At 48.0% G+C, this 23,069-nt stretch overlaps 3 protein-coding genes across 5 annotated transcripts; 2 read left to right on the forward strand and 1 right to left on the reverse strand.

Annotated features, from left to right (window-relative positions):
• Window positions 1–441: 441 nt before the first annotated feature.
• On the reverse strand, window positions 442–6,195 carry Gcc1 (GRIP and coiled-coil domain containing 1). Its single transcript, XM_005402361.2, has 2 exons — window positions 4,061–6,195; window positions 442–3,026 (listed from the first exon to the last, which is right to left on the reverse strand). Exons 1-2 carry the CDS (start codon window positions 5,090–5,092, stop codon window positions 1,731–1,733), a joined length of 2,328 nt encoding a protein of 775 aa, XP_005402418.1. The 5' UTR covers window positions 5,093–6,195; the 3' UTR covers window positions 442–1,730.
• Window positions 6,196–8,825: 2,630 nt separating this feature from the next.
• Arf5 (ADP-ribosylation factor 5) lies at window positions 8,826–11,865 on the forward strand. The gene is made up of 6 exons (XM_005402360.2): window positions 8,826–8,986; window positions 9,496–9,576; window positions 9,902–10,011; window positions 10,458–10,529; window positions 11,130–11,255; window positions 11,379–11,865. The coding sequence occupies exons 1-6, from the start codon at window positions 8,920–8,922 to the stop codon at window positions 11,463–11,465; spliced, it is 543 nt and encodes a 180-aa protein (XP_005402417.1). The 5' UTR covers window positions 8,826–8,919; the 3' UTR covers window positions 11,466–11,865.
• Window positions 11,866–13,189: 1,324 nt separating this feature from the next.
• Window positions 13,190–21,067, forward strand: Fscn3 (fascin actin-bundling protein 3, testicular). 3 transcript variants are annotated; one of them, XM_005402358.2, is made up of 7 exons: window positions 13,190–13,483; window positions 14,431–15,127; window positions 15,599–15,717; window positions 17,366–17,525; window positions 17,996–18,166; window positions 18,456–18,661; window positions 20,889–21,067. In XM_005402358.2, exons 1-6 carry the CDS (start codon window positions 13,214–13,216, stop codon window positions 18,659–18,661), a joined length of 1,623 nt encoding a protein of 540 aa, XP_005402415.2. In that variant the 5' UTR covers window positions 13,190–13,213; the 3' UTR covers window positions 20,889–21,067. The 3 variants fall into 3 exon arrangements, with proteins under 3 accessions (XP_005402415.2, XP_005402416.2, XP_013358743.1); XM_005402359.2 differs by having other exon boundaries at window positions 20,974–21,061; XM_013503289.1 differs by lacking the exon at window positions 20,889–21,067 and adding an exon at window positions 19,650–19,688.
• The last annotated feature ends 2,002 nt before the right edge of the window (window positions 21,068–23,069 follow it).

Consider the following 23,069-nt stretch of genomic DNA (forward strand, 5'->3'; position numbering starts at 1 on the left):
AAATTGTAAGTGTCAAACCTGCCCACTAAAACCATGAGAATACTTCTCCTAGTGTAGCTGCTTTTACATAAACATATGCACAAATTCCAGGCTAAAAAAATGTGTAATAACTGGGGCAGTTAATATACTGAATGGGATTGTTGGGCATGGCACATGCCTGTAATCCCAGCACTCAGGAACCTAAGGGAAGAAGATCACAAAGAGTTCAAGGCCAGCCTGAGCTACACAGCGAGTTCAAGGCCATCCTGAACTAAACAGTGAGACCCTGTGTCAAAAAACAAAAGCCAAAAATATGTATTTTTTGAGGTGTTTCTCCCTGGATTCAAACTATAGATTAACAATGAAATATTATTTTCAGTCTTTCCGTCCACCATTTCTACTCACATTCTATTTATACTCAGATATATAGATACTATTAAGGAAACACACAGGTCAAATCACTCAGGTTTAGTAATTCCATAGTTTATTTTTATCTGAACACATTATACTTCTGTTTAAACAGAACCAAGGTCACCTAACTTCCCATTTAGAACACTGTGCATCAAAGTCTGCTATACCCCAAGCCCTCACAAAGCAGACATTTATGACAAACAGACAGATACATGTAAATATAACAGTCCAATTATGGCCAAGTATTAGTCTTTCAAGGCCAAAGATCTCTGTGACCAGCAAGAGCAGATGAGGAAATAAAAGAATAGGACCCAAGCTTTCTGAGACCCTCCTTTCCCTTTGTGAATAAAGCCACCCCACTGGGCAGAAAATACTCTGCCCCAGCTTCAGCTGAACTTCCACCACTTTCTTATGAGGGTCATAGGAATCTTTTGGAATCTTCTGCAGCAAATCTCTTCTTCCCTGTCCTTACAAAGCAAAAACAGCTGGGAGCAATTCTCAGTGGGAATTCCTTCTACCCAACCAGGATCAGAGCTTACCTTCGCAATTCCACTCCATAAGAGGCTGGATTTTCTCTCCTAATACAAGTTCAATATTAAGAAGATAGTGAAATCATTCACTCACAATCTCAGGGCAACCTTAGACAGATAAATTAAGGCAGAGAGAAGTGAGAGAGATCTACCTTAACCCTGCCCAGCCAAAAGCAGGTCATTCAGGAAATTCCAATGATCAAACTGGTGCTCAGGGTCCTCTCTAAAATGGTTACAAGGAGAGTGTTATCTAGATTGCTTAAGTCATCATGGGTCTACCTAGACCAAGATTCCCAGTTCCAGGATGAACTTACTGTGGATTAGCTCTAGGGACAAGTAGATAACCTGTCATTATTTCAAATTTTCCTACCTGTCTTTATGTCCCCAGAGAATTGGGGCAGCAAAGGACCACTCAGACAGGGAGGAGACAGAGGAAATATACAGAACTCCTTCTGGAGTCACATGTACTCCTATCTCTGCACTAGGAGCCTAATATTAAAACAAAAAAAAAAAAAATCTCATTTTAAAAGATTCTTATCACTTCCCCAACTTTTCTGCCTCAGACCTAACCCTTTGCCCAATTCCCTTCACATACACACAACCAAAAGATGCTGTCCCAACACATTTAGTATCTCCAAGGCCCAAGGATAAAGCAGCATTAATGGCATTTGGCAGAAAATCCCATCCCACAAGACTCCTGAGTGCAACACAGTGAAGAAATGATAAAGTAAGAGAGAGGGCAGTAAAAATCAGAGCTTGCCCATTCTCACCTAAAAGAGGCACAGAGATTTCAGAGTCAGTGAAAAAGTATCATCTCTTGCCAGAAGGCCACCAGCTACCACTGCTTGGGAGCCGCATTATCACTTGTTTCTCTTCTGGACTAAAGTGCAAAATAGTCAGAATTGCTGTGAGAGTCTGCTGGCGCCCCAAGCTGTCAGGTAAGGTCAGGAAACGGTAGATGATGTTTTTAAGGTACTCCAGGTTGGCCCCCTCTCTGCTCTGGTCCCTGATGTTCTTTTCGATGTGGCTCTGCAGGGCTCCAACTTCCTCACGATGCCGCTCCCCCTCCTCCAGGAGTCGATCCTGCAGCTGGTGCACCTCCACCTCCAGCCTGTGTTTCTGCTTCCTCAATGAGGTGATCTCCACCTCCTTGCGAGCCAACTGCTCAGCATACAGAAAAAAAGTTGGCTCATTGGCCACAGCAAGCTGCAGTGCTTGGGTTAGGCTATCTGGGGAAGATGTGTCAGCCGGGTCCCTAGGGCCCCCACCACCCACAGGGCTTCTGCGACCTGAGAGCCCAGATGACAAAGCCACAGAACGCAATTGCTCCAGCTCCAAATCCTTCTCAGTGAGCACAGCCAGGGCTCGGTCCCGCTGCTTGTGCAGCTCCTCTTCCAGTTTCAGCGTTCGGTCCCTGAAGTCCAGCTGGCTGCGCTCCTGCTCCTGCCGGTGAAGCTGCTGCAATTGGACCAGCTCCTGCTTCCAGTCCTCAGCCTCCTGCTGGTGCTGGCGCTCAAGCTCCTCACAGGACAGCCGAAGAGAGATATACTTCTCCTTCAGCTCTGCAAGCTGTTCCTGTGCTGACTCCAGCTCCTTTGCCAGGTTCCCATCTTTGGTATTCTTGCTCTTCAGCACAACCTGGGCCCTCATCTTGTAGCGTTCAAACTCTTCCTTTAGCTGTTTCAATTCCTGTTGATAATAGAGTGCAGTAGCCTTTTCCCCATCTACAGCCTCTGAACTGGGCATTATCTCCAGGTCACAGAGCTTCTCCACATCCAGGGTCACCTGGCTTTTCCTGGCTGCAACCTGCAGCAGCCTCTTCAGCTTCTCCATCTTATCCTTCAAGACACTGACATCCAGACTGGACTCATCTCCATAGCTGTCAAGGGGGGATCGGCTGGAGGCTGCAAGAGCCAGCGTCTTGTTCTCCAGATCCAGCTGCAGAATGCGCTCCTTTAGTTTCTGGATGGTCAGCTGGTCCTTCTGCTTGGCTTTCTCATAGGTGCCCAGCAGTTCAGACACTTCAGATATTTGATTTTCTAAGGCTGCGACCCTCTGCTCTTCTACCTGAGATTGCTGGCGGAGCTGATCCTCTGCAAGGGCTGTCTACAAAACAAAGGAACAGACAAAAATACATTCAGAAAAGTCAATACATTCACAAAACAAAGGAACAGACAAAAATACATTCAGAAAAGTCACACAGCAAGCTTTGGGGGTTGGAGAACAAAAGAGTCACAGTACAGTACTGGGACGGCCTAGGAAACTAGGAATGTTTACTACTAAGCTCCTTTGCATATCTATTATTATTACTATTCTATTATTCTGCTTTAGTTTTCCATAGCTCAAACATAAATTACGTTCCTGTTGTCTATCATGTGCTTCCCCAAATCCTATTAAGAAATTATACAACGTTCTTTTCTAATACTCCTAGACATTCAAAACTTAGTTAGATTTCCCCCTACAGTGAAAGGAGACACTATAAAACAGCACTTTTCTGCCAGGCATGGTGGTGCACACCTGTAATCCCAGCACTCAGCAGACTGAGGCAGGAGGATTGTTTCAAGTTCGAGACCAGCCTGGGCTACAAAGAGAGCTCAAGGCCGGCCTGAACTGCATAGTAAGACTCTGTCTCAAAAATACAAAAAAAAAAAAAAAAAAAAAAAAAAAACAGCACTTGACTAAAAGCAATTCCAAGACGTTATTAGGTCACTCTACCTACAGGTACATACCTTCAGGTATGCACACTACCTTGCACTGTACAACTGTAATTACTATGCTTCACAGAGCACAGCTGGTAAGATTCCAAAGCCCAGAGGCTCAGAGCCCTCTGGCTCAAACCCAGCCACACTCAGAAACTCCATATCCTATTGGAAGGACACTGTCTAGATACTGTTAACACTGCACAGAATAGGATTTCCCAGGACCCATTTTTTCAGGTTATCAAAAGGAGGAGGGGAGGGGCTGGGGATTTAGCTCAGCGGCAAAAGCGCCTGCCTGGCAAGCGCAAGGTCGTGAGTTCGGTTCCCGGTACCGGAGAAAAACCAAAAAAAAAAAAAAAAAAAGGAGGAGGGGAAAAAAAATCCTACTATTTCCCACTTTGGGCTAAATGGCCAATGTCTGAACGAAACATGGATGATTACCTTTCTTATTTCCTGCTGCAACTGAGCCTGGAAATGGCTCTTAAGGTAGGCGGCCTCCTCTTGAAGCTCTTGCAACCGGGGATCTGGCCGATTCTTCTCATCTCGAATGGCTTGTAACTCACCTTTCAGCTCCTCCACCTCACGAGTCAGCTGCTTGGTCTGCAGTTCAAACCCTTCCATCTGATCAGCTGCATATGCCCGCCCTGCCAGGGCTTCTCGGGTCTCTTCTAACCTAAGCTCCAAGTCCTGACGTTGGGTCCTCTCTTCCTGCAGCAATTTCTGGAGCTCACGCAGCATCAAGGCATGGTCACTCTGCTCTTGGGCCCGATCATGCTGTTGCGTGATAAGCCGGGCTTTGGTTTCCGCTATTTGCTCCTGCAGCCCCTTCACTTCTCCCTCTAGGCGGCCCCTCTCTTCCTCGGCCTTTTTATTGGCCTCCTCTAAGTCCTGTTTCATCTTCTTCTTGTCAGCCAGGTAGGAAGCCTCCATGCGGGACTTTTCCTGTGTGACGGTAGCCAAAGAGCTTGTCAAAGTAGCCAACTGGGTCTTCAGCTGGTGCAGTCTTTTGTCCACCTCACCACCTGCAAATGATCCATCCCCACTGCTACTGCTGACGCCACTCTCCGACCCACTAGCCTCTTCAGACTTCGGAGGTGGTGGTCCACGGGCCAGTCTGTCATCCTCTACACCAAGCTCACCCTTGATGCTGGTGAGACTGGCGGCGGTATCCAAGCTAGTGGCGGTCCCAGTGCTATCCTCGCTGTGAGTGGAGCAGTGGTCATCCACTGAATCAGAAAAGGTGAGACCTGAAGGCTGGACACCCGCGAGGCCCACATCCGCCTCGTGCGATACCGACAGCACCTTGATGCTGGCCTCCAGAGCCTCCTTCTCCTTAAGCAAACTTTTGTAGGCCCGGACCACATCCTTGAGCCGAGCCTGGTACTGGACAAGCTGCTTCTTCTGCGTCTCTATGGTCTCCAGCAGGTCTTTCTTGCTCGGGCCGCCGCCAAAATTCATCCCAAACTTCTCCATGGAGAATCCACGCGGGCTCCTCTACGTCAGAGTTTTGGCAGCCCAGGAGAGGTCAGCGGCAGAAGCGACCGTCTGGAAGCAACGCGGAGACCTGTCCGGCCGCAGACCACACAACCGCTGCACCCTACGGTCAGAGACCGGATACAGGGCGGGTGACAGCCTGGCAGAAACGCCTCCGGGCCCCAGGCCCAGAGCGGAGAGCCAGTCCTACCCTGGAGGCGGGGCGACGCCGGCAGGAGAAAAGCACACAGCCAAGATTCGCCCGCACTGGTCCACAAGCGGCTCCACCCTCTCCGGCCCCAGCAAGCCGGGCCGGCCCCCTCGGCCCACAGTCGGCCGAGGGTTTACCCTGAACTCTGTCCCATCACTACTTCCTAACTACCGCGGGCGCCTACGAGGCGCTTCCGGGTCCGCTGGAAGTGACGACAGCGCGACGCCGCAGGCCCCGCCCCAGGGAGCGTGTGGGCGGGGCTCCTTCCATGGCGGGTGGAGGCGGCTTGTAGAGAGTATCGTGGGGCTTCCCGCTGTAAGCAACCACTGTAGGGACGAGTGGAGCCCGGCTGTTTTGTGCACTGAGTGCTGCTTTGGCAAGCTAGCTCTCAGGCTGCATCAGCGTGCGCCGGGCGGCCACGTTGCACTGTGTTCCTCGCAAACATCCGGGTGAGACGTGTCCAATTGTTTGAGAGTCAAGACCTACGTCCCTAAAGGACGATGGTTAAGACTCCTACTTAGACCAAGGAAAAGTGCCGCCCTTTTGAGCACTACGCTTGGCACCTCGTTGGCGTTATAGCATTATAGTTGGTTCCCCTTTTCGGTTCTGCTGAGTAGCTTCAACAGTTACAGAAAGCAGTGGATACCCACGAGTTCCATCCTCAAGGCCAGCTATATGCCAGAAGCCTCAAGTTCAGCTGGTCTTTACAAAATTCTGTTCAGAGATATCATTAGCGCTGTTTTACAGATGTGGGAACAAAAGTCACAGGGAAGTTAAGTGCCGAAGGTCACACAACTAGTAATTCTAAGTGCAGTCTGACTTTCAATATACTAAGTAAGAAATATGCAGTTGATACGACCATGAAGAGACATGGCTTTGACCGCAAAGAGCTCACAATGTAGTAAGAAATCAGACAGGCAAAAAAAAAAAAAAAAGAAAAAGCTCCCATTATCATACCAGTATGTATGGGTATATTCAAAGTGGTATGGAAAAGGAGGGAAGCCTGTCTAGGGAAGGCACAGGACCTCAGGGAAAATACTTTTGGGATTTTGAAGGACAGTAATGATTGCCTGTCTAGAGATAAAGGAAGTCAGCATTCCAGGCAAGTGGAAGAGATTGCAAAGGACTTCTAGGTATCCAAGAGCCTGACTCATCCAGGAAGCATAAGAATAATCTCAAGGCAGTGTCTTAGGTTACAGCAAGAAGTTGACAATAGATGGGCCTACCACAATAGGTAGGACCCGACTTAAGCATTTAAATTTTATCTTGGGTGACAGAAACTAAAGGATTTTAACTTCAAGGGGTGGGGGTATCATCAAGACTTGTATGGCATCATGGAGATACCTAAGGGCAGGAGACCTGCGAAGAGTCTTTCAGTTATAGAAAGAGATGATCGTGACATAGGGTAGTGACAACAGGGGTGGAGAAAGAGCTGGTAAGAGCTTAAATGGTGACTGCTAGCTCTGTGAGTATATTGGGAATCTTTTAAATGTATTCTTCAACCTTGTAGAAGCCTTAAGAAAGTAAATCTGTGACCAAGGAGTAAGTCACACCAGGATCCAAATGTCTGTGCCATTACAGACTGCTGGACAGGATGGACTAGGCTCTGAAGTTCTATTCAGACCAAGTTTCCTAGCAGCCCAGCTAACATCCAGATGTGTTATACGAAACATTTACTGGCATTATCTTATCTTTTTAATCTTTACTATAACCCTGGAGTTAGGACAAGTGTAAGTTTTCTTTTATAAATGAAAAAATGAAGGTTTGTGGAGATTGTTGACGCCAGATCCTAAAATTAAAAAAAAAAAAAAAAGGAAGAACTGATATTTAACTTAAGGCCTAAAACAGGGCTGACACATTTACTGAGTAAAGGCTTTTAAATGCCCAGCTCAGCTCACCTCCATAATTACTCCATAAGTAACTAATGGGAGAAGTCCACCTGGAATCCAGAATAGACCTGTCCTAACTCCACTTCAGTCCTGTTCAAGCCAACATGCATTTGTTAAGCTGCATGAGATGCCTGACATCAACTCACCCACTCTCCACCATAAAAGAAGTGTAGATTAATTCCCATCTAACTACTCTCCTCCAAAGCTAAAATGACAGAGATTACTTGGGAAGCTCTGTAGATCTAAGAAGACAAAACCCTCAGAAAATCTTGGGTAGGTGTGCATTAATAATCCAGATCTTATTCCAGAAAGAATGGCTATCATCAAGAACTCAAATAATACCGCTGGTGAAGACTTCAAGGAAAAGGGAACCCTTCTACAGTGTGGTAGGAATCTAAACGAGTGCAACCACTATGGAAATCAATATGGAGACTCCTCAAAAAACTAAAACTAGAAATTACATTTGACTCAGCTATTCCTTTTCTAGGTATCTTCCCGAAAGTTAAAGACATCGTATTACAGAGATACACGCATACTCATGTTTCTAGCAGCACAATTCATAACAGCTAAAGCTTAGAAGCAGCCTGTATGTCTAGCAACAGATGAACGGGTAAAGAAAATGCGGTATTTATTACCATGGAGTACTACTCTACCATAAAGTAGGGGAAAAAAAGGCACAGTTCTTTTTAGGTACCTAGGTGTATCTTGAGACCATAATATTAAGTGTAATAAATCAGACACACAAACTTAAATATCACATATCTCTCATATGAGAAGCCAAAAATATAAGGAGCGAAATAAAAGATAATAGGGAGATCTTTTGCAAGTGGAAAGGGGACCAAGGGATGGAGGGGAAGGGAGAAAGACAGGGGCTGAAAAAATTGAGACGTGTTACGTACATGTACCAACTCCACAGAAGGAATGTAATCATTATGAACAGCACACATGTACTAATAATAAAAATTGAAAAACAAATCCAGATCTGCAAGTCTGTGACAAAGAAGGAACTTTAGAAAAGCTGCCCGGCCGGAAACCAACAGGCATCGTTCCTAGGGAGATGGAGACGGAGGCAGAGTTCTCCAGGAGCCCAGGAGTGAGTCAGCGACCTCTCTGTTCGCGGCTGGGCGTCCTCGCGCTGGTTCTGCTGACCGGGGTTTGAAAGGGGCGTTTTAGGTAACTAAGGGAGCCAGCCTGGTTCCCCGAGCGTCTTCCCCTCCCCAGAGCGATCTCCATCGACTGCGCGCAGAGTCCTCAGGGGGACCCCTGCAGGCAGCTTCCGCTCCCCTAAACTGGGTGCTGCGCACAGTCGGTGCTGCAGTTCCCGGATCTAAACCTGAGCCCAGCGTGGGTGGACCCAACAACTCAAGGACCAGAGGCCACCACCGAGGACAGACAGGGCGGGAGGCCGCCGTGGAGCGACAGAGCTCAGTCCTCCTTGGCTCCGGCTCAGCGGTCACAGGCCTCACCGGCTCGCCAGACGCGCAGGGTGCCTGCACCGGAGCCCTCGCAGGCCGCGCGCCCCGGCCGCCTGCGGCGCCGCGCTCCGCTTCAGTTTGCCCCGCACCCGAGCCGGGGGCGGGGCCGCGTGACGTCGGCGGCCCGGACGCGCGGAGGCGGCGGCCGCACCGGCACCTCCCCCTTCTCTGCTGCGTCCCATCCCCCAGCGGCCGGCCCGTTCCAGCCCGCACCCCGCGTCCGTGCCCGCGCCCCCGCCCTCGGGCCCCGCCATGGGCCTCACGGTGTCCGCGCTGTTTTCGCGGATCTTCGGGAAGAAGCAGATGCGGATCCTCATGGGTGAGGCAGAGCGAGCGCGCGGCCCGTAGTGGGCCGCCGGCCCCGGCGCAGCCCTTCCGCCCCCGCGTCCTCCCGCCCCGCTCACCTGGCTCTCGGACCCCGGTTGCCCACCTCCTCGCCGCGGGGCCCCGCTCCCCCGAGGGCCCGGGTCTGCGGCGCAGTCCCGGGCCTGAGACCTGGAGCTGCGGGCCTGGGCGGGGTGCGCTCCCTCCGCCCAAGCCCGGCCGCCTGGAAGGGAGGATTCCGCCCTTGGAGATGACTTTTGAAAGGAGCGCGGCCCCCCTCCCGTGCCCTTCGCCTCGCAGGCCTCTCTCGCCCCTCACCCGCCTTGGGCATAGGAGTTGGCACCGCCGTGCCCGCGCCCCCCAGGTCCCGAAGGTGGAGGACAGCGCGCACCTGAAGGCTCTGGGCTCTCCGCCCCTCGCCCGGCCGGCCTGGCCTCTCCCTTCCCCTGGTCTCCAGGGGGCTCCCTCGCTCGCGTCTCCATTCCTGTGCCCCTCTCCTTGCAGTTGGCTTGGATGCGGCCGGCAAGACTACGATCCTCTACAAACTGAAGTTGGGGGAGATTGTCACCACCATCCCCACCATAGGTGAGCCCTGGGGGAAGCAGGGAAGAGCGGAAGCGCCGCCGCGGGCCTTTTCGGTCCGGGTCTGCAACCAGTTCTGCCCAGGCCCTTATCAGGAGCTGACCGTGACACCAGATACCGCTGCTGGTGAAGTGGGTCACGGTATCTCTTCGTGCGGGTGGCGCCGGAGGCGGGGTGGAGGTGGCCTAACCCCATCTGTTGGTCGCTGATCACCCTGGATTCCACTTCCTCACCCTTCTGGTTTTGTGCCCCTGCTGAGATCCAGAGTTTTAGTAAGTTTTTTCCTTTAAGGACTTTTTCTCATATTTTTCCCCCAAATTATCTGCAGGCTTCAATGTGGAGACAGTGGAATATAAAAACATCTGTTTCACAGTCTGGGATGTGGGAGGCCAGGACAAGATTCGGCCTCTCTGGCGGCACTACTTCCAGAACACTCAGGTGAAGTGTGAGGCGGACTCCTCAGCTCCAGGGAAGAGGTGATAGGGCTAGAAAGACAGAGCCGTTGGCCTGGGAACCCCCTCCTGCCTCTTCCCTGCTTGGCTTGGCTAGCCTTTGCGCAGCCTTCAAAACTCACCTTAGTCTAGTTGAGCGTCCTAGCCACCTTGGAGGTCTCCTGGGAAGCAGTGTTCTGAGGACACATTGCCTGATGGAGCTCTCAAGTCTCTTTCCCTGGCCTTTTGTGTGTCTATTAGGTAGCTTGCTTCTTGGAGAGCAGAGGCTGTGTCCTTTGCAATGGTGTCCCTAGTTTCCACGGAGCCTTCAAGGAAGGTTGCTAAATAAGGAGGGCTGTCACCACTGAAGATAAGAGAGGAGAGAAAGCGCAAGGTTAGGGTAGTGCCTGGATGGGAGTGATTGCCTCTTCTTCCCCTCTTCTTTCCACCCAGGGCCTCATCTTTGTGGTGGACAGTAATGACCGCGAGCGGGTCCAGGAGTCTGCTGATGAACTCCAGAAGATGGTGGGTACCCAGATCCTTCAGAGTGAGCCCCTGGGGTGGAGTCAGGAGATCTCTGTGGTGGTGCGGGACTCAGGAAAGTCCCCACCGGAATGGAAGGTGGGGAATGTGGATTTCCTAGTGGACACAAGACACTTGGTGTTTCTCGCCGTTTGGAATAGGACTGGCTTTTTCCACGAGTTCTTATGCCTTTACATCGAAGTCTGAAAAGTTGGCAGGGAGAGGGGAATTACATGTGGTAGAAAGAAAGGACACTTCATATACTTGCTTTTTCTACTTAGAAATTTTGTCATCTTGCCTAGAGCAGGTTCTCAAATTTGAAGATTGTTTCTAAACTTTTAGGTTTAAGTCAGTGATGGTGAACCTTTCAGAGCTTTCAGTGGTAACAAACTGCCTGCTGCTGCACGTGTGCAGTAGGTTCGCCACCACTGGCTGAGGTGGCCTCCAGCTCACTGAAACTCTTTGTCTCGTGTTCAGCAATAGATTACATGATACTGTATTTTTCCTAGAAAGAAAATAGAAAGGGAGGCTCCTCAATACAGCATCTAAGAGGGAGCCTGGGGAACCCACGCATCCAGTTTCCACCCTCTCATTCCCTCTCAGCTCCAGGAGGACGAGCTTCGAGATGCGGTGCTGCTAGTATTTGCCAACAAGCAGGACATGCCCAACGCCATGCCCGTGAGCGAGCTGACCGACAAGCTGGGGCTACAGCACTTGCGCAGCCGCACGGTGAGGATCCTGCCCTTTCACAGTGGGTCCTGTCTATCCTAGGAGAGCCACAAAGTGGGGCAAACATAAAGACACCCCCTTTCTCCCTGCTGCTGATCTCCTTTTTTTGTTTTCTTCCTACAGTGGTACGTCCAGGCCACCTGTGCAACTCAAGGCACAGGCCTGTATGATGGGCTGGACTGGCTGTCCCATGAGCTGTCAAAGCGCTAACTAGCCAGGGGCAGGCCCCTGCTGCCCAGAAGCTCCTGCGTGCATCCCGGGGATGACAAGACTCCCGGACTCCTCAGGCAGTGCCCTTGCCTCCTCTACTCTTCCTCCCCACAGACAGGCCTCTGCTCCTGCTCCTGCCTGCATGTTTTCTCTGTCGTTCGAGCCCGGAGCCCTGCTCTCTGGGCACAGAGGGGTCCACCCTCCTGCCTGCTGGGACCTGTGGAAGGGCTTCCTGGCCAAGGCCCCTTTTTCCAGAAGAGGAGCAGGGATCTGGGTTTACTTTTGTTCTTTTCTGTTTTGGCTGTATCCTTGGGGCCAGGTTTGGGGGGGAAAGTGAGGGCTGTGGGTGGTGCTATGATGTGAAACTGGATATTGAGTAATAAATTTGCTGTGGTTTGTACTTGGTGTTGTCTGTGGGCTAGTAGCCGGAGGTTGGATTTATGGGGTGCTCAGAGACAACAGGGAGAGGGTTAAAGCAGCTGAGGCTGCAGGACCAACATACATGTGCATACACCCTCATCTAGTCCAGCTCCTCTTTTTATTCTTAAGCTAGAAATACTGGGGGGCAGTAGGGAGGGGTTCTGTTGCTATTTCCTAGGAACGTAAGCAAAGGATAACAGGATATAGTCTCATGGTTCCATGAACAGTACAACTATTTTCATCCTAGCTACATAAAGTAATGATTCTTCATCATTTTGTTTGCAAAGGGGAAGGGCTATGCATTAAAAATATGGATCCTGGGCACATTGCACAGAATGATTCTTCGGAACTAGTCTGAGGCCCAATGATAGGCATCTTTAGAACTTCCCAAATGAGCTGGCACTAGTCAGAATCCTACAGTTTTGTTTTACAAAACCCTAGTGGAGCCAGAGGATTACTATTTTTTACTGGGCACCACTAGGACTCTCTCTACCTAGGAGGACCCCATCTACAGAGAATCAGAAAGTGTATGTAAGGAACCAGGACTAAGGGTTAATTGTCCATTTCCCTTAGCCTCCCAGCAAAGGTGAAATAAGACCCTTATTTCATCATCATCATTTCGTTTCGTCTTCTTTACCCTGTTACTTCATGTTTTTGGCCTAGGTTTTCTCTTTATGCCTTATAGGCAGTGTCCCAAAGGCCACTGGACAGTAGAGCTTCATTGGAGGGGAAAGGCTGGTATCCTGGAAAACAGCTCCAACTCTCCAACTAGCCAGCTGACCTCTCCACTAGCAGTACAGCCAGGTGCTCCCTCCACCCAAGCCATTCTCAACATGGTCCTGAGCCAGCCCTTTCCAATTAGTATGAGTCATTTCATTCTTGCTGGTTATCTAGGGTTTCCTCACACTCCTTGCAAAATACTTCTGAGACATTCTGGCCTCATTTTCTCAAGGGCCTAAAAGCTGATTGATTTTTCTTGGATATCTTGAGTTGAAAAAAATACTTGTGCCACAAGAGAGCCAGGGAGAATCCATTTCCCTGAGAGGAAATAGGTTGATTTCTATCCTATTAATGAGAAACAGGCAAAAGAAAAAAAGGGGGCGAGGAGACAGGGCTAGTCACAGGCTGGCGTTCTGATTCCTAGTCTTAGCCCAGCTTACCTTGTTGCCTGGAGTGACATGCGGAGGTAAATGATAGGGGATCTGGGCACACTTCCTGTGGGCCATGCACTGATGTTGCTGTACTGTGGTGGGATAAAAGGTGGCTCTCTCAGTCACAATGCTCACGGGTCACAGAGGTGCTTGCCCCTAGGCCAGCCTCTGCCTGGGATGTTCCCTGTGGGAACATCATCTGGTGGGTACTACAGGCTTTATTCTGGGCCCTATGGCCTGTGGGGCCTCACCAGTGGGGGGAAGGCTGGGTGGGACAGAATCATCACCTGTGGCACCGGTTCCATGGATGAGGTGGAGTGGATGCACAGACACCCAAAGGCTGAGGACCTAAGAATTGGGCTCATCAGCTGGGCAGGAACCTACCTCACCTTTGAAGCATATAAGAATACAGTCACAGCTAATGCAAAGAGTTTGGGCAGGAGACAGGTAACAAGCAAACCCGTATGGAACCAGCTTCCTGAGTGTGTGGTGTGTGTGGCAGTGGGGCATACTCAAACTGATGGCTTTCCTTGCCCATACCATTGCCAAGCCCAGATGCTTCTACTTCAGTTTTCTAAACTTATCCGCCAAGGTGGAACCTCAGCCCTAAGCTGGTTTCACTCTGTTCAGGCTCCCTACACTCCATGCAAAGATGGGGCAGTTGTGTCATCACAAAGAGGAAAGGTGCAGTTGGAAGGCACAACTGGGGCATCCAGGGAAAGTTGAACCTACTGGACCATAGTACAAGGGCCTATGTTTCTGTTCTGATAATAGTTTGAGAATGGAGTATTCTACAAGCCTTGCAAACTTGTATCTCTGGAATGGATGCCCAAGTGAGACAGAAGCAAAGTCCTCCTCCTTATAACAAAATTGATTACAGCAAACTAGACACTGACATCGCAATAGTCTGCTCCTATCTTCGTCCCTGCAGGCAGGCCTGCTTTTAAAAGCTCTTGCTTTTCTCCTGCTCTGTTGGGAAGAAAGCCTCTGGGGATGGAGGTACTGGCTGAGTGTGCTGTCCAGAGGCAAGTGAGGACATAAGTCAAATTTAAACCAAAGTTTTTCTTGAAGCTTTTCTTGGAAAATTAGATCTTGAAGGACGGGATCAAGAAAAGTAGAAAGGTTTATGTTTTTGTTAGCTGGGGAACATGGGCAGCTAGAAGTTTTTTTTGGATCTTGAGGAGCCCTGTGGCTCCAACGGTGGAGCACCCTAGAGATCTTTTCATTACTGTCAGTTGGGAAGGTAGACAAGCTGATAGCAAAGGAAATGCCAGGGCACATGAAGATGGGAAGATGGCGGGTCTTGTTGAAGGTGCTGGGACGGTGGTTGTAGGTTTCCTCAGCCTAGTCTCTTGGCTACACCTATTTCCCTGTTTTCCCTCCTGATCTTCCAGATCTGGGATCTCCTGGTGAGCAATGAGCAGGAGACACAGGCCGTAGTAAGACTAAAGAGCTTGAAAGGCCTCTACCTTCTATGTGAGGGGGATGGCTCTGTGTGCCATGGCCAGCCAAGGACCAGTCACCATGGATGCTTCCTACTCCGATTCCACCGGAATGGCAAATGGACCCTCCAGTGCATAATTTCTGGTCGTTATCTAGAGTCCGATGGCGAGGATGTGTTCTGCAACTCCCGAGTCCTCTCGGCTTACCACATGTGGACCCCCCGGCCAGCCCTACATGTCCACGTGACCCTCTATAGCCCCATCTACCGAACCTATGCCCGGGCTGACCATGGTGTGGGCCGCGTCTGGGTGGACGCAGCAGTGCCTTGTGTGGAGGAATGTGGCTTCCTGTTGCATTTCCAAGATGGATGCTATCACCTGGAGACCTCTACACACCACTTCTTGTCCCACGTAGATCGGCTGGTCTCCAAGCTCTCACCACAGACAGCTTTTCACATGCAAGTGAGGCCCAGGGGGCTCGTGGCACTGTGTGATGGAGAAGGAGGCACCTTATATCCTCAGGGTTCACACCTGCTCCTGGGCCTAGGCTCCAGCCCCACGAGGGGTGCAGAGTGGTTCGTCCTGCGACACTTCCCTACCTGGGTCAGCCTCAGGTCAAAGGCTCGGAAGTTCATCTCAGTCGTCTATGGCAAGTCCTGGGTCAACATCCCCATGAAGGGAGGAAAGGCTGGCTACTAGAGAGAGGAAATTGTGCCTGAAATTAGCAAGGGTGTTTTTGTTTTTGTTTTGGGGGAAAGGGGCTGGCCTTGAACTCACTGTGTAGCCTAGGTCAGTCTTGAACTCATCATCTTCCTGCCTCAGCCTCCTGAGTGCTGGGATTACAGGTGTGTGCCACCATCCCCGGCTAGCAAGGGTTTTTTAACCTGCTCCTGAGGAAGATCCTAGAGTCCCAGGGGGATCTCTTGTGCAGGAGAGGAGAGATAAGCAGGAATAGGCGCTGCAGTCGAAAGTGACCCTGGTCTTCTGCAAACTACTGCGGCCCCACGATGAAGGCTGAAGAGGGAAAAGAGAGAGAAGCCCAGCAATAAAGCATGGAGCAGGGGCTGGGAAGCAAGGTGAGGTCAGACTGGAGTTCCGCTGACAGATGTTTTCTCTACAGGTGCTGAGGTACGTGCTACCTCTGAATGCCTGACACCAATGTGCTTGTTCCAGTTTGAGTGTGACAGCGAGAGTCCCACTTTGCAGCTTCGTTCCAACAATGGGTGCTACCTAGCCCAGGTAAGACTTGGGTCTCAGAACAAGAAACCACAAACTCTGAGCTCTCCTTTCTAGACACATCCTTCTCCTTCTCCAAGACAGAGGAGCAGACGGAGCGGTGAGGTGTCAAGGCCTTTGTCAACGTAAACATTCATTTTCCCCAAAGGAGCCTCATTTTAAAAATCAACTTTATTGAGGCATACATTGAATATATACTTTCTATAAAATACATATATATATGTGTGTGTGTATAGTATACAAATATATTTTGTAAACTGCTTATGTTTATCATAGGAATAAAATGCCCCCACTTTAAATGTAAAATACAGCAGATTTAACAAATGTGTGTGCCCATGAAACCACACCACAAGCATAAAAGTTAGAGAATATTTCCTCTACCAGAAAAATTCCCTCCTGAGCCCTTACAATCAGTTTCTCTCCCCTCTTGATCATTCCTCACCGTCTTCCTTGCACATCACCCATCTGTGTTCTGCTACTAGGGATTACAATTTCAGGTAAATAGACTCTTGTGGTATGTACAGTATATATACTTTTTTGTGTGTATGTTAAGTTTTATCTACAATGTTTTATATGTATATATATATATGTCTTCCTTTTTACTACTGAGTATATTCTCTAATATAATTCATAAACATAAACATAACTTTTTATCCATCCACTTATTGACGAACATTTGTGATGTTTCCACTTCGGGGTATTAAAAGTAAAGTTGTTATGAACATATTTGTATAAGTCTTTTAGTGAATCTATATCTTCATTTATCTTGGCTAAATACCTAATGGTAGAATTACTAAATTGTACAATAAATAGGTGCTGAATTTCATAAGAAAATGTGAAGCAGTTTTCTAAAGTAACTATACCATTTTATATTTTTGCCAGTAATGTCTGAGGGTTTCAACTGCTCTATGTCTCACCAACACTTGTATTGTCTTTTTCATTAGAGTCAGTTTAATGGGTATATAATGCCTTCTTACTAAGGCTTTTAGTTGCCTTTGGATTATAATTTCTCATTTGAAATATCTCTTTATGTGTTTATTGGTCACTTGTACATCTCTGTTAGGTGTCTGTTCAAATCTTTGCCCATTTCTTATTGGGTTGTTTTATTAATGAGTTGTAAGAGATCTTTATATGTTCAAATTCATGTCCTTTACCAAATATATTTGCATGGTACAAGTTTTCTCTCAGTCTGTGGCCTATCTTTCATTTGCATATTTTTGACTTTGATGAAATCCAATTTGTCAGTTTTCAAAGTTTTTACTGCTTTTTTTGTCCCAAGAAATCATTGCCTACCCCCAGAGTGGCCAAGAATTTCTCTTATATTTTCTTCTAAACATTTTGCAGTTTTTATTTTCATTTTTATGCCTGGAACCTACTTCAAAATGCCTTCAGGGTCAGGGCCAATGATCATTTTTCACCTTATGATAGTCTGGATTATTTTTATCCTGGGCTCAGACATACAGCACAGACTGGAGCAGAGAAAGCTGAGGCCACAACATGCCTTGCTAAAAGGATCTAAAGAAAAAACCATACTCTGGTAAAACGATAAAGGCTGAGTGGAAGGGGATGTAGGCCCAGAAATAAAAATGATAGAAAGAAAGCTGAGATTGCTTGTCCTTTCTCCTGTCCACATTCCCAACATTCTCTGAAGAGGCCCCACAGAGCAGTGATGGCTGATGGGCATCCAATGGAGTCGGACTCTTTCTTCCGTGTGCACTGGAACTGTGGAAAGATCATCCTGCAATCGTCCAATGGGCGCTTTTTGAGCATTGCACCCAATGGTCTGCTGATAGCTAATGCTACCATCCCAGGTGAGTCAAGGATCCCTCCCTCCCACCAGCTTATTCCAAACCAGAGATGCTTTTCAAGGTAGATGAGCTATGATTTACTTCTAAGGAGGCACTGGAACACCTGGAGTTGGGGGTCAGAATGTTTAGGTCTGTACACCTACTCAGTCACTGAGGTTTCCTTGTTACCAGACCAAACTGCCTCTTTGAGTTTCAGTTTTATTGTCAATAAGAATGAAGGTGCTATCCACTTGGCTGCCTCACAGAATGGTTGTGAGGATCAATAGATTATCCCAAAGGAAAGAAGAATATTAAAATTTCTTGGGCTAGATGCTTTCACAAGCACCTAACATCAAGACCTAACATATAGCAGGTGTTCGTTAAATGTTAAAATACTGACAACACCCATCTGCAATTAATGTTCCCCTCCTGCTTTCAACTGAGAAAGCATCTAGAGACAGTCCATCCAAGTAACTCCCTCCTATTTCTTTCAGGCCCAAATGAAGAACTGGCAATTCGATTTGCCAACCGCCCCTTCCTTGTATTGCGAGGTCGATATGGGTATGTGGGCTCCACATCAGAACGAGACCTCATACAGTGCAATATGGATCAGCCTGACTGCATTCAGCTCCTTCCCTGCCGCCAGGGCATCTACCACTTCCAGGGTGAGTGGCTTCTCTTCCCTACCCTGGAGTTCACTGTCTAGCCATTGCCTTACCCTCAGCCATAAAAGGCAAAGCAGGACCTTGGTTTTCACATTTCAAGGCTCCGGAATGGATTGGCAGAAAGGATCTAGTGGAATCCCTGTTGGTCCCCCTACCTTTCCATAGAAGGACCTGCTAACCCAGGATAGAGCAGGTGGGGAGGAGGAGCTCCCAGGAAACCTCCTCAGAGGCTTTACTGCTGGAGGACCCCTTCCAATCAAACCACCAACCTGAGCTCTTCCCTCCCCAGCACAGGGTGGATCATTCTGGTCAATAACATCCTTTGGCACCTTCCGCCCTTGGGGAAAGTTCGCCCTCAACTTCTGCGTAGAACTTCAGGGCAGCAACTTGCTCACAGTGCTGGCACCCAATGGCTTCTACATGCGAGCCGACAGAAGTGGCACTCTCGTGGCAGACAGCGAAGACATTACCAAAGAGTGTATCTGGGAATTTTAGGTAAGGGGGAGTAGGTGAAGGCCTAGAGGCTGGGGAAGCAGGAGTGGGAGAAGAGAGATGGCTTAGGAGGCCTATGATGGGAAGACCAAAATGCATTCCTGAGCTAACTCTGTCCAAGATTTGGTCAACTCTAGACATTTATTCCAAGTCTGTGCAATTCTTTGTGGGCTTCTAAACCTGGACTTGCTAGAGAGCGGAGAAAAAGCACATCTGTATTTTGCTATTATGTCACACTGAGATGTGTGCTTGCATACAATCCTAGAGGTGACAGAGTGAGGTGTGCTTGCCAATCTCTCCTTGAAAAGCCAGAATTCTACCCCACCACAGGGACATAGGTGACTTTGAGGATGCCGATGGGTGAAAAGATAGGTGCTTTCTTCCTATGCGCTTTCCATCGTTATCCTCTGGGTCCCTGGCTCGCTGATATTCATCTCTAGTCCTGATCCTTAAGTCAACTTCATACTGTCAGTTCTTCAGCATCAGCACGGCTAAAATCCGCCTCCTCGTCCTCCCCTCCTACAGGTAGTCACTTCTTTGGATGTCTCCTCCCTTCCTTCTTAGTCATCTGGAGATTTGCCCTTCTCCCAGATACTGAGACTCAAGACCTCAGCACCATCTCTCCATCCTCGCTTTTGCTCCCTTTATCAAACTGCATATTCTGGTACTTCCTTAGCAATCAGGAGTGCTTTCTCCTTCTTAATTACCATCGCTGCCAGCCATGGTGCACACCTGTAATCCCAGCACTCAGGGGGCTGAGGCAGAAGGATCCTGTGAGTTCAAACCAGCCTGTGCTACACATAGTGAGTTCAAGGCCAGCCTGAAATGCCTAGTGATACCCAATCTCAAAACAAACAAAAAACCCTAAGTACCATTGCTGTTCCAAGCTTTTCACCAAAGGCCTACCCTGCTTCCATCAGCAGTTCCTGCCCCCGGATCTGGCCCCATCCAATCTCTTCTCTACACTAAATTTACCTTTTTTTTTTCTTAGACAGGATCTCACTATACTTGGTCAGCTGACCTTGAACTCACCATGTAGTCCAGGCTGGCTGCTCAAACTCACAGCAAGCCTCTTGCCTCAGCCTCCGGAGTGCTGGGATTACAGGCGTGCACCACCCGGCAAGTTTACCTTTCTAACATGTTGCTTCCCTGTTATTCTGTGTTCACAACTCTGCAGGGCACATCATTGACCTTTTGCTCTTTGTCCTGTCCCTTCCCAATTGGCCTCACTTTCCTATCTTGGAAAATCACCAAGATACTGTAGGAAGACTTCAGTCCAAATATCAGGCAGAATGGGGTTCAAGAGCTAGTGAGCTAATAAGCTAGGTCTAGTGACCTTGGAAAAATTACTTTCACATTTCAAGACCTTGGTTTCCTCATCTGAAAAATGGGAACAGCTACACCATTGATTGTGAAGCTTAAATGTCAGTCTAAATCTAAATATAGACCCTCAGTAAATGTTCGCTCTTTCTCCCCATTTTCTACCAGTCTTCTATGCAAAACTTATTATTGAAATCAAACTGAGAAAAGTAAAATGAAATTCCTCTGGACTTCAGTTTTCTTATCTATTTCATGAACAGTTTGAATTGAAATAAATTTCTCGGGCTCCTTCCAAGCCTGATGTTCCAGTAGATGTTGCAGTACAGAACAGTGGCTAAGAGCTCACTTCTAGATTCAAACCTGGGTTTCACTTGGGTTTTCATCAGTTAAACTTTGTTCTTTGGCCTCGGGCAAGTAAACTTTTCAGAGCCTGTTTCTTGTGGGTGAAACAGGAATATTGTATTGACCTTGTAAAATTGTTGTGAAGCTTACATAGGAAAAGAAATGTCAAATTCTTGGGGAAAGCTGGCACCTAAAACACTGTCATTCTATTTGAAGTCTTCTTTAATCCAGTTCAGTTCTTAGTAACCAGAGCTGGGCAACAGCTCAGCAGTAGAGCAGATACTGGGGGGTATAGCTCAGTAGTACAGCATGAATTTAGCATGTGTGAGGCCCTGGGTTCAATCCCCAGCTGCAAAACAAAGCAATGCAAAGCAAAATGACAAATTCTTACTAAACTACCTTTCCTGTTTACTACACTTTTCCTCTGAACTCTGATGGGAGGGATATTTTTGAATCATTAATAAAAATAATTCTGCTTGCCTTTTCCAATGCATTAACTTCACATATGTCTACTGTTTATTCCTCACCATGAATGGGAGAAGTCATTTTATACTCTCTCCTCCCACAGGCTCTTCCCCGGTATCTCCCAAAAGCCAAGAATCAGCAAATGAATAACTGATTGCTAAAGGTTCTGTTTCCTCGTCCCTCTCCAGATCAATGGGATACCACCTGCCAAACTCCAAATCCTCCAGGAAAAACAGCTGCACCAAACGGCACAGGAACCCCCAGAGTCAAGATCCAAGAGAAGAATATCCGTTACACAACTTTTCCTACCCAGTTAGCAAAACACCTGTTTTAAGCAACAGTACATCACAACAGGCCTCCCCCAAGATCTTTGTGTGCATTTGACTCGGTAGAGAGTATGGGCCTGCCTGAGGGTGGGTGCTGCATTCCCAGGCAACTGTAAGTTCTGTCCAGGAGAAGGGTGACCACGTGGCCACCAGTTCTCCCACTCAGTCTCCCCATCTCTACCCAGAATCACTTAAGTTTTTCAGTGACTGCATGAGAAGCCAGCCTTGCCCTGAAAGATTCAGAATCTGCATATAACTTTAAATATTCTTTTGGTTTAGAACAAGTGGAGGTTTTTAAATCATAGAAGCAAAGGGTGATGGTAATAACACCTTGTTCTTGTATAGCCCACTCTCACCTCCCTCTGCTGCAGTAAATTGAACTACCTTGTCCTATCATTACCTTTGAACGAGGAAAATGGGCCGGACGTTACTTCTTCCACTATTTGTCACCTTGTACGATGAGCCAAAGTGATTCATTCACCTGGGATCCCATGACTAAGCACAACAGAGCAAGCCTGTAACTTAGATGTTCTGCCTTTGCTATCCACCATTCTTCCCATCAAAACAAGATTTCAAATAATGTCTGTCTTTCTGGCACTGTCTATATGATTTTGGCCTTTACCTTCTCTATTAATGTTTTTACTGAGCTAGATGCGAAAGGCGCTTATTTAGAAAATAATATTCTATCACTATCAAGGGTGGGGGGTGGGGAGGAAGGGAAGGGGAAATGAGAGGAATAAAGATGTGCCGTGTACAAGAACCTAATAACCCCTACTAATGTAGACACTATATGCCATAACATGAGCTAAGACAAATAATATCAACCGGTACCAAAAAAGGGGATGGGGGAACTGGAAGGGAAGAAGGGAGGGGGAGGGGAGGGGAAGGGGATTCACAAAAAGAAACAAGCTGTAATATGGACATGTAACCACCCCCTAAGATGACTGTAAACTGCACAAATTGCAAGCATATTGATAAAATTTAAAAATTATTAAAGAATATTATGTTAATATCATAAAGCAGAAAACCACAATCACTTGCCATAACAAGTGACTATAAAAATAAATACCATGAAAATAAAGTGACGTTATCAAATCCTAGTTAGATTTCCCCTCTTTGCCCTGGGCTCAGGACTCAAGGCTTCCTTTCCCTTTGTTAAAAAGAGATTAACGACTATTAAAGAGCAGCCAAAATGAAATTGCCTCCTGATGCAACCAGAATTCAAAGAGAATAGAAAAGGGGACAATTTTCTCACTTCTGACTCACTATTATTTAAAACAGCAGCCACGTGCCTCCTACAATGTTTCCAAACACCAGCAGCGATGCCCGGATGCCATCGTGAGTGCCTGGTTTGTAAATCCACTGAGAGAAGGCTGAGCCCAGAAGATGAGAGATGCCATTTAGATAAAGGAAAATGACCCTTTCTGTAAAAATATTTGTCTTCAAAATCATAAAAGAATGCACTGTTTCAAATGTGATAGGTAAAGGTTAAAATACTAGAGACTACGCAGCATCAAGCACAGGCCAGTGCTGGCCACAAGGGCAGGCATCTGTCATCCCAGCCATTCAGGAGACTGAGAACAGAGAATCACTTGAGCCCCGGAGCTCAATCTAGAAAATGCAGTGAGGCCCTCCCTAGAATGTCCTGTCACTCTAGAGAGATGGGACTCTTTGAAGGCCCTTTCATGCAGCATCATAAATACATATGCAAGGTGGGTGTGGTGGTGCATAATCCCAGCACTTGGGAGGCTGAGCCAGGAGGATCACTGTAAGTTCAAGGCCAGATTGAACTACACAGTGAGACCCTGTCTTAAAAAAAATAAATAAATTCAGATGCATGGGTGTGTGGGGGGGGTATAGGGGTGTGCGTGTGTGTGTGTGTGTGTGTGTGTGTGTGTTCAGAAATACACTTATATGCACACACAGACCACAAAACCTTGTTTATTTTCTTAGCAGTT

This window comes from Chinchilla lanigera, unplaced genomic scaffold (genome assembly GCF_000276665.1).
Source record: "Chinchilla lanigera isolate Chin_1 unplaced genomic scaffold, ChiLan1.0 scaffold00078, whole genome shotgun sequence".
NCBI classification, from domain to species: Eukaryota; Metazoa; Chordata; class Mammalia; order Rodentia; family Chinchillidae; genus Chinchilla; species Chinchilla lanigera.

What these genes read in the sequence shown, in the direction of transcription:
- Gcc1 (XM_005402361.2), bottom strand. Translation starts at nt 5,092, where the DNA reads ATGGAGAAGTTTGGGATGAATTTTGGCGGCGGCCCGAGCAAGAAAGAC. An exon ending in TGCAGCAGGAAATAAGAAAG is followed by an intron (nt 3,027 to 4,060) that starts GTAATCATCCAT and finishes TTTGTTTTGTAG; the next exon opens with ACAGCCCTTGCAGAGGATCA.
- Arf5 (XM_005402360.2), top strand. Translation starts at nt 8,920, where the DNA reads ATGGGCCTCACGGTGTCCGCGCTGTTTTCGCGGATCTTCGGGAAGAAG. An exon ending in ACTACTTCCAGAACACTCAG is followed by an intron (nt 10,012 to 10,457) that starts GTGAAGTGTGAG and finishes CTTTCCACCCAG; the next exon opens with GGCCTCATCTTTGTGGTGGA. An exon ending in AGCACTTGCGCAGCCGCACG is followed by an intron (nt 11,256 to 11,378) that starts GTGAGGATCCTG and finishes TTCTTCCTACAG; the next exon opens with TGGTACGTCCAGGCCACCTG.
- Fscn3 (XM_005402358.2), top strand. Translation starts at nt 13,214, where the DNA reads ATGTTCCCTGTGGGAACATCATCTGGTGGGTACTACAGGCTTTATTCT. An exon ending in GTTCATCTCAGTCGTCTATG is followed by an intron (nt 15,128 to 15,598) that starts GCAAGTCCTGGG and finishes TTTTCTCTACAG; the next exon opens with GTGCTGAGGTACGTGCTACC. An exon ending in GGGCATCTACCACTTCCAGG is followed by an intron (nt 18,167 to 18,455) that starts GTGAGTGGCTTC and finishes TTCCCTCCCCAG; the next exon opens with CACAGGGTGGATCATTCTGG.